Source organism: Epinephelus moara, chromosome 9 (genome assembly GCF_006386435.1).
Source record: "Epinephelus moara isolate mb chromosome 9, YSFRI_EMoa_1.0, whole genome shotgun sequence".
NCBI classification, from domain to species: Eukaryota; Metazoa; Chordata; class Actinopteri; order Perciformes; family Serranidae; genus Epinephelus; species Epinephelus moara.
This window is the reverse complement of record NC_065514.1, coordinates 26,545,395-26,558,418: the sequence shown is the minus strand read 5'-3', so window position 1 is coordinate 26,558,418 and position 13,024 is coordinate 26,545,395. Positions and strand designations below refer to the sequence as shown.

General features: G+C 41.7%; 1 protein-coding gene across 1 annotated transcript in view; it reads left to right on the top strand.

Annotated features, from left to right (window-relative positions):
- The first annotated feature begins 3,891 nt into the window (after nt 1-3,891).
- Nucleotides 3,892-13,024, top strand: part of LOC126395658 (lipoxygenase homology domain-containing protein 1) — a 36,098-nt gene continuing 26,965 nt past the window's right edge. Inside the window, exons 1-4 of the mRNA XM_050053286.1 lie at nt 3,892-4,624; nt 8,091-8,205; nt 10,747-10,827; nt 12,688-12,872. Of these exons, the coding sequence (XP_049909243.1) occupies nt 3,892-4,624; nt 8,091-8,205; nt 10,747-10,827; nt 12,688-12,872 (1,114 nt within the window). The remainder of the gene's footprint in view (nt 4,625-8,090; nt 8,206-10,746; nt 10,828-12,687; nt 12,873-13,024) is intronic.

Sequence of the window (13,024 nt, the reverse complement as noted above, 5' to 3'; positions counted from 1 at the left end):
TCAGTGTCCTCTCACTGACTCACTCAGCAGAGGGTGGTGGGGAATATAGCAGATCATATCTGAGTTGTACTGTAGCTGTTGAGGTCTTCAATTTCTACCCTGTCGGCAAGCATAACAAGAGTGAATGAATCCCGTTAGAATTTAGACAGAAAGATAAAGATGCAGAAGTTAAGCAATTTAAGTTTTATAATGGCAGCTATAGCTTAATATTAAAGACAGTTATACTCAACTGAACTTCTGCACTTAGGGTATGGTGGAAGATGGTGGACTTGCTCAATTAATTTGTAATTTTTGACTTTATTCCTCTCTCTTTCCCCTTCTATGGCCATGTCCAATCTGTCTCTACACTGACATCTTCCCAAATCTTTTAAAAAAGTATATTTATGTATGTTCACACATTGACTCAGGAGGATATCAGAACCATATATCATACATGCTCTGATAGTCATTGGGCTTTGTTATGGTTAACCACATGGAGACCCTCAACACCTGAGCACTCACCACTCAATCACAAGGTAATAATCACACTATGGAAATATTAAGTTTTATAGTAAGCCAGCAAAGAAGCTGAATCAGCTAAAAGTAACATAAACATTTTTAATTTTATTTTATTTATAAAGTCCAATATCACAAATCACAATTTCCTTCAAAGGGCTTTGCAGCATACGACATCCCTCTGTCCTTGGACCCTCACAGCGGATGAGTAAAAACCACTTAAATGGGGAAAAAAAAACTGATAGAAACCTCAGGAAGAGCAACTGAGGAGGGATCCCTCTTCCAGGATGGACAGATATGCAATAGATGTCATACAGAACAGATCAACATAAATGTGTAGTGATCCATGTCACAAAATGATACATAAATGGAGACAGAGAAATTGAGACAGAGAGAGACCAAGAGAGACCAAGAAAGACAGAGACAGAGACAAAGAGAGATGCAGGGCAGACAGTAATGACAATAGCTACAATAACACTGATTTCAGAAATAATATTGTAATAATAACTGTATCATCAAGCAGGCATCAGGCAGGACCACAGCAACAGCACAACCACGACACATGATCCAGGCATAGCTGCGATACAAGCTAACCTGCAGACAGTGGAGCACAAAGTTTCCGGAGAAGCTGAGTTAGTGATATGCTAAAGAAACAGGGCGGGGATGTCAGCAAATGAAGAAGAACCAACATTTCAGAAACTGAGGAGAGGGAGAGAAGGAGAGAAGGGGCTCAGTGTATTACAGAAGGTCCCCCTTCAGACTAGGCCTATGTCAGGATAACTAGGGGCTGGTCCAAAACAAGCCTGAGCCAGCCCTAACTATTGGCTTTGTCAATGATTATAATAGTTAGCAAAGTTCAAAATATAACTAAATGTGCATATATTTGACCAATTTAAAAGTTTTAGTGCATTTGTTCCTGAAATTCACCATGAGCCCACCCTTCTGCTGGAACGAGAAAATCCCAATTTTTTTGGATGAAAGATATCCCAGTCCTACTTGAAGGTTTTGAACAATACACACTGACGGTCAAAAATCTAATCCGATTTCAGAATCATTTTTTTTCCTTTGAACAACCCATTTGTGAGATTTGATCCAATCCAATAGCTGAAATCTGATCAGATTATTTCTGAACACCTGGGTCCAGGATTTGATGCTGGTCAAGTTTGCACATTCACATCATCAACACTTACAGCAGCAGAGTATTCCCACGCATAAAACAGACACAAAATGGCTACAAAGAGACACAAAATTACGAAAAAAGACACAAAAATGATCACAAAGACACACAAAACGACTACAAAGAAGCACAAAATGACAAAAAAGGGCACAAAATTACCTAAAAAGCCCCACAAAACACAAAATGACTACAGGGAGAGACACAAAATTACCAAGAATGACAGAAATGATCACAAAGAGACGGACAACAGACACAAGATTATCCCAAAGAGAGATAGAACATCGACAGACACAAAAAGACCCAAAAAGACGCAGACCAAAACAAACAAAAATATGCATGGAAAAGCTATGACTTGACTCTTGGAAAAACAATTTGCCACAAGCAAGTTCAGGTGAGTTTAGTTTCATGACATTACATGCAGTTCTATCTTATTTGAACACAAGGGGAAAGTAAGAAAAAAAGAACATGCTGGCCCAGGTTGCTGGTCTGCAGGACAATAAGAATGATACATTTTTATTACATGAATGTTATAAATGTAATTAGAAAGGAATGGTGTAGCATTTGGTCCTTTGTATTACGGGGATGATTCCGCACTGAACTGGGTCAAATGAGGTTTGACTCTCTGCTGTCATCTGTGTGTTGGGTAATCTGATGTTGAAAGATCAATATGACCAAACTCTGCCCTTCACCTTGATGCCTACATTATCTGGTGTCAGGTGGCAGCAATAACACTAATGGGATGATTTGGCTCCTGGGTGCAGATGTGTACGCCAATGTGATGGAACTGCAACCAAAAATTGCATAGAGAAATGTGTGCTATTATACAAACAGTGTTGCTAAAGACTGAAGTCCTGCAAAACCTTTTCTGTGTTTTTCTTAGTTTTAAAGCTGATATACACTTGATTAGTTCATGTAATAGGTAGGCCTACAACTGTGCTGGGTAAACAACTCAACATTGTTTTTATGATTTTAGGTTTTACTAAATTAATTGATTGTCCATAATTTCAAAGCATTTTATCCTCTCTGAACAAATAATGGAAGGAAAATGTGATGCATATTTCTACTTGGCACCTTGACTAGTCTTACAGTTAAGTTGTCTTGAAAATCCACAATGGGAATTAAATTTCCAAGATATTAAAGTTACTTCAATTAGCAATTTACTGAACTATGATATAAGATTAACCTTGTCTCAGTAAATTTGGTTGAATCATATTTTCGGAGCCAAAATATTAAAGTGTCATTGTGCAGATGAGAAAGGACAGTGCAGCTTCTATCTTACACTCGAGCTCTTACAGAAACAGATACTAAATACTTAAATGTATAGAGTTTAATACAGTTACTTCTCCAGACAATATTCTAGCTCTGCAATCAATGGGAGGTGTTATAATTGTAAGGACTAGTTGCATTGGTCAGAACCAGAGCTGTTTCCTCCTGTTTCCAGGTGTTTTGTTAAGTTAAGCTATAAGCTAACCACTGGCTGGCTCGAGCTGCATGTTAAGTGCACATATATGAGAGTAGTATCAATCTCCAACTCAAACTAAAAGCATATTAACCCTCCTTTAACTGGACAGTGATATATGCTAAAAGCAGCCATGGCAAAAATAAATCATTGCTGCATGGATATTTACCCATCTGTGATAAATCTTAAGAGTCAATATATTGCAAGTCAGGTGCTTCTTTGTACATCATGTGATTTGTACACATTGCTACACTTTGTTATGTCAGGATAAACAAAGAGGAGTAGTTGTAAGGGAGAGTTTGTGTGAGTGTGTGTGCGTGTGTGTTTATGTGTGTCTATCTGTCTGTGTACGTGTGACTGCAGGTAAAAGCGAGACGCCCCCGGCCCGTAAAGCGATCCTAACACCATGAATAATGGAGCATGCCGTGGCAGAGAGGATAAGTTCTCTGTGCAAGGCTCCTTTTTCACAGGGCTTTCTCCCATGGGTCACGTGAGTGTTGAGGTGACGGTAATTTTTCATGAGTAGTGTGTGTTAGTCATATGGCCATATACTGCAAAGGTAGGGGACGCCCATGCAGCCAATGCACCCTCTGCATGTCCTGAGTCTGTAGACCTGCAGCCACACACAGGCCCACGCTGCTGTGAACCCCACGATTCCAGCACCTCTCTGCAGCCAAGGGTCAAATGAATTGTCTTTCACCATTAGAAACTCAAGGCAGCACTTACGAAACTAAAGGCCAGGGAAGTGGATGAATAAAAGATGCCGTCGAAACAGAAAAAATCCACAGCTTCAGAAGAAACCGAAGAGGTCGATGACGAAGTGGAGGAAAGTGAGCCAAATTTAAAGGAGAGGAGCAACAGTGTGACCCGTGGGGACACCACAAAAGGGGAGACTAGTCGGAAGAAACACAAGAACGCTGAGAGCTCTGAGAATCAGGAGGCCCCGGAGAAACAGAGGAAGAAAAAAGAAGGTGACAAAGTAAAAGAGAAAAAGAAGAAAAAGAAACCAGATGAGGATGCTGAAGCCGGTGCTGTGATTGAAAATGAAGCTGAGGAGGGAGAGCAGAACAATAATGACCCCACTACCAATTCCAAAAAGGAGAAATCAGAGAAGCTCAAAGAGGAAGTGACTGAGGGAGCCAAGGAGGAAAAGAAGAAAAAGAAGAAGAAATCCTCCGCAGAGAATCCAGAGGGAGAGGAGGAGATGGGATCCAAGGACAAGAAGTCGAAAGATGGAAAGAAGAAGAAGAAGTCTCACAATGATGATGATGAGGAGCCCTTGATCAAGGAGCAGGAAGAGGAGGAGGACTCAAAGAAAAAGAAAAAGAAGAAGGCAAAGAAGGGATCGGCTGACAGTGACGAAGACAAGAAGAAAAAGGGGAAAAAATCCAAAAATAAACAGGTGGACTATGGTGCGATGTACCAGAGCGAGCTGCTGAACTACCACACAGACTCATCCGATGGATACGAGGACGAGTACTACAAAAAGAAAGGTAAGGATTTGACATCATAGAGCAAGCAGAGAAGCCACACATGTATTTCAGGTAAGTCTCAGTCAGTTACAAGACATATATATCTACCTGTTGGATTGTCCCGACTGGTCAGATCTCGACGACAGGTTTCCTCCAGTTCCCTCAGCTCTGAGCAGGAGCACCCCGGGGACTCCCTCTGTGATTGTTCTTGGGTGAAAGCTCAGTTATGTTCCACATGAATGGAGCCAAACAGAAGCTCGGGAGCAGACAGGCGCTGGGTGCCGTCCCAGTCACCGGGGCTGGGAAAACCACTAGGGCTAGAGGCAGGGCCGGGAGCCAGGGGAGCTTTCTTAAAGCACAGAGGTTCTCGAATGGGGGAACAAGATCCCCCAGGAGACTTCAAAATAGTATTTTGTTTGGTTAGTTGGGGGAAAGGTGGCGGCAGGGTGATTTATGGAATAGGTACAAACACAGATGTAGCTACCTAAGCGATGGAAATATTGACAGGAAATTTCTATGTGTCAATAGACTAAGACTAAATTTGCTTATACAATCTGATGCATTTGCACAGTATTATGTAGCGGATTCACTGAAACGTTACATTTCAACAATGCTGTGGTCTACGTGGGGTTTAGGCATGAAAAACACCGGGTTATGGTTAGAAAAAGATCACGTTTTGGCTTTGAGTACCCCATTTGGAGCGCACAATCCAGGCAAGAAAAGCAGCAAAGGCATTTCTTGGTAAAAAAAAAAACAACACAAAAAAAAAACCATGGCTTTTCGTGGTATTGTGTCCATTGACACCCACGATTGGGGCCGAAGAAGCCGATAGCAACACAGCAATGACTCACTAAATCACAACAGGTTTTGCTGTTTGTTGGTCCCTAACAGCTGTCTGCAGTATTCTGTGGCAGTCTGAGGCTTGGCCGGCATCTTGGCTAGGTGGCACGCCATACACCATCCCTTCTACCGCTCATGACAAAGTTAGCTCATATATTATGTCACGTCATGTCATAAACAATATGATACGTATGAAACAAATTCAACATATTCATACTTTTCAGAAACGTATAATGCCAACAAGGGCAGCTTCACAGCAAGAGGGTTCCTGGTTCAATCCCAGGAGGGAGCCCTTCTGTGCGGAGTTTGCATGTTCTCCCCGTGTCAGTGTAGGTTTTCTCTAGGTACTCCAGCTTCCTCCCACAGACCAAAGACATGCAGGTTAACTGGTGACTCTAAATTGCCCGTAGGTGTGAATGTCAGCATGAATGGTTGTCTGTCTCTGTGTTAGCCCTGCAATGGTCTGGTGACCTGTCCAGGATGTACCCTGCCTCTCGCCCAATGTCAGCTGGGATAGGCTCCAGCCCCCCCACAACCCTCAAGAGGATAAGCAGTTACGAAAATGGATGGCTGGATAATGCCAACGTTTTCTTTTGGTGACTGGGCTGCCAGTCTTGCACAGGCATGGTCTCAGGCATCAATTTGTTTTACTGGCAAAACAAATTAGTTGCAACATTTAGGAGACAGGGTTGCCTTAAAGGAGCGTTTGGAAAGTGAGGCACTCAGCTGTATTGAAAGCTGTTTTGAATGAGGAAATTGCACATAAACGCATCTGAACTTAAAAGCTTTCCATATCTTTTCCCCCATCATGTTGACTCTGAGTGCAGAAACTGTGACATATCTGTGATTTTTTTTAGCATTTTCACACCCATGTAATTGCTAACACAAGTAGCTGCTTGGAATGTGCCTGTATAGCTCCTGATCTTTGTGCAGATTATGAAAGGAGCAGCAGGTATCATTATTTAGCATCAGCAGCAGTGATACATGTTTGTGTATATGTCTTTCTTACCTCACTGGCTCACTCAGGCCTCTGACACTCCGAGGAGTTTATCAGGGCTCAGTTTTACCAGTCCACTGTCTATCTGATTTTATCAGGTGTCTCTCTTTCTCTTTAATCTGACTTTAATAGCTCTGCTCACTGTTAATTAGATATCCATGTCCCTATCGGACTTTGGTCAAATTGCTCTTTATCAAGTCTCCTCTCCTTTCCTCCTCTCCTAGATGTTTGTTGGTAATCTGTCTGTGTCTCCTACCAAAGCTTCTTCTGCATGTCTCCCTTTGACAATTGATCCTTTTCTTCTAGCTGCTTTATGCATTCTTTGATGGGTGTTTTTAATGCATCTTAAATACTTTCAACATATTTACTCCCACAGTCCTCTCAATTTTTTAACATGTACCCAGGATATCTGATAGAGAACCAAGTCCACCAGCCCTTAAAAGCACACTCTACCTCTGTTCAGACTGGGCACTTTATCCTCTGTTGTTTCTCTCTGATTCAATTGGACCCAATGTCCCAGACAGTGTCCCATACCTTCCAATCTCTCTTACATAACCACAGGAGTTTACGTTTACGTTCAGTAATGCAGCAGGACTATAGAATTACCCCCTGTATAGGCCCAGCTATTGAGTCACAGGCAACAGCCAATCACAGACTAAGCTCCTACTGAAGAGTTAATGTTGTTCCCGTAACCCTAACACAGGCGGCTTTACAGGTGTGACTTTTAAAATCCTCTCCAAAAAATACACTCTTTGTGTGGGTGTTGACCATTACAAGTACTTTGATGAGTCATTATCATCTCATTGGATTCACGGTGACAAAAGCTGAGTGAAAAGTGACTCACACAAAATAAGTAGAGTGATTATGTAGACCATGACGTATGTTTGTAGGTAAACAATAGACACAAGCATGAGCTACATCATCTTACAAGACGAACAATCTACAGCCATGCTAGCAGCTCCGAGGGTGTACAAAGGCACAGTGGTGCTTTTAGCCTAATGCTAACTTAGGAATGCTAACATGCCTGATGCAGATATAAATTTTGGATATCATTAAAGTGATTACAGTTCATTTAGAGAGGCACATGAAAGTCTGTGCCAAAGACATTTCAGTCTGGATCAAAGTGGTGGACCATCAGACCACCTTTGCCATCCAAAAATGTAAACACATGGTGACTTCAGATGTGTGTGCCCGCTCCTCTCTCCCCCTCCTCCATACAACATCCTTAAATGACACACACTGAAGCAGATTCTACAGACTGCTGAGTTTTCATCCTGTTTACCTCTCCATCAACTCAGTGGCTTGGTCAGACAAAGAGACACATTTGTGAAATGTGAGAGAGGCTTGGCTGGCGTATCACACCAGACATGGATTCGCTGCAGATTCGCCGCATTGAATTCCCTGGCAACCGTGCATGGAAGGAAACTTAATGCTCCCTAATGTTTATAGATTATTGGACACTGTCTGAGGATGTGACTTTTTGTTTGTCCTTTTATTCAACCTTTTACTTTTTGAATTATTAAGTCTTTGTCAGACCTAATTATTCCGTACACGTGCTGTCATTATTTCAGAATCATAATCCAATGCGACATAAACAACAGAGTCGACATTTTCTTCTCTGTCTAATCTCCACTCTCCTCTCTCTTTCAGTGTATGAGGTGGTCACTATCACTGGTGATGTAAAGGGAGCTGGGACAGATGCTAATGTGTTTGTCACCCTTTTTGGAGAGTTTGGAGTCACGCCCAAAGTCCACCTGGCAAGCAAGTGAGTTTAAAAAAGTTTATGCTGATGTCATTGAATTATAGTACACTTTGGTTATTATATTGCCTTTACAACTCTAAATCAGGTCTCAATGACTCACTTGGCTCTGATTTGTTTGCACTTATTATATCAGGTTTTATGTACAGTGGCGCCCCCAGAAAGTTTTCATAAGGGTGACCAGATGGGGCCACTGAAAATCTTGGGTTGCACAACAAAACCAACAACCATGAATGAATTTCAGGATTTCTATCATGCTGTTGAAATATATAGGCTAACTGAAAACTATTATAATATGAAAAGTTAAGGAATCACATACTGATATACTTGGTTTCTTATTTCACACTTAATATTACTAATTATCTGATGTACACACACTAATACAGGTACAGTTAACATTTTGAGTTCCACACCAATCCTGTTTCAATGTGTTATCATTAATATAACATGTTAGGCTATTGATTGCTCTTCAAAAAACAAGTATACAACTTTAATTTGAAGCGGTACATTGATTAGGAGGACCACAATATTTACCAGGAACAAGACCACTCAGGTTTAGGTGCAACTTAGTGTACTCATCGGACCCATTTTCATTAAGATATCTTGAAGTGAGAGTTCAGTGGACCCCTTTGAAAATGGCCATGCCAGCTGTTCCCTTGCCAAAATTTAGCATAATGTTTGAGCGTTATTTTGGCCCCCCTCCCAACAAGGTATGCCAACATAGTTGGTGCCAGGCAAGGTTGGAAAAAAAAAGTACGCCACAATCTCTTAAAAACAGTCATGTCGACCTCCAATTCTTTTCACTGGGTGGGGGGCCAACAAATGTATCAGGGAGGCCATGGCCCTCCCGTGCCCTCCATTGGGGACGCCACTGTTTACGTGTTGCTTCGAGTCAATTTGGTTTCAGTTTATATAATGAGTAAGCTTAGCTAGTTCAATACTTTTTCAATGCCAGCTGCTAACTTCTAACCTTGTCTATTCTTCTTTGATCCTTCAGCACAGAAAAGAGGTATTTTCTAATCAGTCTGCTAAAGGATGGTTATGATTCTGTCCTTGTGTTGAGTTATATTGTGCATAACACTGTATGGAGGAGCATTCCTGCTCAACATTTACCTGGTACCTGTGGAGCCCATGAATAAAGACAAGATCTATTTGCGATCTGAGCATCTCTTTAACCTATTTGTTAAAATCTGAAACTTGAAAAGTCATTTGATGTCAAAGAAGCAGCGCAAGTTCAAAAAGGTTTGGCTGTGGCGCAGGAATCTCTCCTCTATACAGTGGTTTATAATGTCGGACACAGAATATCTGGAGTAAGGAGGAACTATGTGACATGGCCGGTCTTCTTTTCATTCAGAGGCAAATGAAAGAAGACCACGATGTCATTTCTGTGGATGATCAAATGACTCTCAGGGGATCTTATCAGCAGCAGGCTCCCTTTATCTCTGCACACATTGATTGACAGATAGGGTTACCTGTGCAGCGTATAGGATATACCAACGTATTGTAAGCCACACTGAAACATGTCACCCACACCTTGTGGTGGTCCCATTCATCCACCTCGGACTGCATCAACATGCTATGTATTCAGTATCTCCATGCTGTGTGGCTGTACTGCTGCTCAGCTGATGAAATACCATACATGGACGTTGATGAGTCACTTTTGTCATATAATGAACATACAGCATAGTAAGGAGTTTCACCTTACTCCGATATATATTAGGTCCTGCCTGTATTGTGTAATGACAAATTCAAACTTTATAACATAATACAGGTAAGGGAGGGTTGCTATGTCTCCAAGCATATTTGCCCGATTGAACAATCGAGGCAGATTAAGAAATGCAACTCTTTGGAAATTCATTGTGATTATAACAATTTCAAATTGCATGAATGCCAAAGTTTGCATTGGGTTTGCTTTTTCACATCAGTCAATGTGCCCCCATCATTGTCTTACAGGTGATTTATGCGGAAACGCAGAACGAGGGCATGTATTCATGTGTGCTGGACAGTATTTCACTCTTGGCAGTTTTGTTTTTACAGTACATGACACCGTGCACTTTAATTATGCCAGCCTTGGCTCTGTCTTTGAGTTGAATATTGCAGAGAGATGAGAACAGATGGAAATGTGGGTCAGAGACAAAGGCATGTGTTCTCTGTTAATGGAAAAGAGGGTGTCTGATTCGCTGTGGTTGGCAAGGGGGGTCCTCTGTGCACGCAGGCTCGGCTCATCTCTGTGAGGGGTAAGAGTATGTGAGGAGGAGGAGGCGGGAGCACTGAAGTGGCCGAGCCTCAGGAGGTTTCAGATTATACAACTGCCATGAGACCACCAGGGTACCCTAAGCCGGATCAGTCAGGAGATGTAATTTACTGTTCCAGAGTTCACTTCAGTTGTCTGTCTGGACTGTGTTTCTTCAACTCGTGTAATCTCTTTTGATCAAATAGAGCATCACTCTCTGTCTCTCTCTCTCACACACACACACACACACACACACACACACAACTTATCTGTCTCCCAAATTCTGACATTTTCTGTGTGTCTCCAATTCACAGAAGCCGAACTGCATTTGAGAAGAATAAGACCGATGTTTTCCGTATTAAAACACACAACGTGGGGCCTGTGAAGAAGCTGAGGTACTTTACAACAAAGTTCATGTGACAGAAAACCACACTGTGCTGCTGACTGTGATTTCTGCTAACTTATGAATAATATATACTTTAATACTTATTTTGCTTTTTGCATGGCTGCAAAATGCAGCTACAGGTCACTGACAACATCACAGTTCACGTTTACCTCACACAGGGTAAGAGCGGCTTACAGAGCGGATCACACAGACACATTTCTCACTTATTTTCCAGCTGTGTTGCTGGCCATCAAAGGATCCCGTCCAGTGACAGAAGGTTAAGCTCCATCTGTTGTTGGGAGTTAGGGTCTTACTCCAGAGGAGGCTGGGTTACATCATAGCCGCCGCACATAAGCAGTGAAACGAGGCAGCAGGAAACATGAGTCAGATTACAGAAAGAAAATTAAGAACTATGAAAGTGTTGATTTCCCTCAGCATGTTCTACAGTTTCTTGACAAAACAGTCCCAACACAATGTCCACGGAGATGCAATTCTATCCCTGATGTATGTGTGTGTGTGCATGTGTGGGTGTGTGTAATTGTCTGTTTGCAGCTGTGTACACATGTACGACCTGATCCATGCTCAAGAACCTCTCATGGTTGTGATGATTCACAATTGACTATTTGTACTGTAGTAGACTGCTCCTCACTCCTCTTAACTGGCTGGCAGGAGCCATGAGTCATCAACACAATCATGTAGCAAACACATAGAGCAAAAAGCATTTTTACCAATTGTCTAGGATAAAAACAAAGAGCCTTACCTGCTGTTGCAGGCCACGTTTTGGCCTCTGTCGTGGATCAAAAACTGACATTCATCGAAGAGTTTGAACCGGAGCATTTGCAGATTAATTCCATACCTGATATGTTATGATCTTATCAATGAAGGCACCATACGGGATCAAAATAATTACCTATTTTTGTTATCTCACATGTTGAATCCATCCGAATAATAACTGAGCAAACTCCATCCACTGATAACATTTGTGTGATATGTTTGAGAGCTCTATAAAGGACTGGTAGGAGGACCTTCAGTTGCAATTGTATTGTCAAACTACTACTTCAAAGATTAGGAATGCTTCTACAATATTGCTGTCGACATTGACAAAGGAGAGCAAATCCATCCATTCACTCAAATTCTATTCAGGACTGTAGTAATAGCACATGAAAATAAACGGGGATACCAAAGTGTTTTAGACCACTAACCTAGAAACTGACAGCTTTTAACGCTGGAGAGTGGAGAATTTTCAACTCATTTTCCGATGCAGTAACCTTGAAACAAAATTAGCCATAGGTCTTGAGTTGTATTATTATACTATACACTCATCTGTTGACATTTGGAGCAGCTACCCGAGAACTGAGTGCAATATTACATGTCCAAGCAAATGCGAGAGCTGGCATTGCTTTTGTTCTCCTGTTTGTTTTTTTTTGTCTTTATTGTGTGAGTGCTGGCAGAAGATGATTATTGGCATCAAACTACTCCCAAATGATTGGTGCAACAAAAATCTAATGAATATGAAAGCAGGTTTGAATACAGCTCAGGAACCTTTGTGTGCAAGTCCTCATGTTTCTCCCTACTGTCTGTGGTGAACTCAGTTCACACATGTCGATTCTTGTGCTTTAAAGGTTATTTAATTCATCTATTATGGCAAAACAATGTGCCTGGATCTTGCTTGCTGATATATTTCATTGTGTTATTCTACCCCATCTTATTCACTCCTCAAACAATCCATTATCTCTATTGTGTGGTATTTACCAGAAATTCAAGCAAACTGAAAAACAGAACAAAGGCATTGGTGCATTTGATGTGGAAAACTCATTTGTGATTACCTACAGGGTGAATTCATGTCACACTATGACGGTTGACTCCCCAGGATCGAGCACGACAACACAGGGATGAACGCCAGCTGGTTCTTGGACAGAGTGGTGGTGACCGACATGAACCGGCCCCATCTGCGCTTCTATTTCGCCTGCAACAACTGGCTGAGTCGGGAGGAGGGAGACAACCTGTTTGTTAGGGACCTGCTGGGCAGCCTGAACCCCATGGACGTCCCGAAATGTAGGTCACTCTGGGACAAACGCATAACACAAAGCAGACACAAAGGTTCTCAAAGGTTTAAAGGGATAACATTTGATTAAAATTCCAAATACCTCCAACACATTGCAGAGAAACCAATGAGTTTGAAAATTTCACCAGAAAGACCAGTTTTA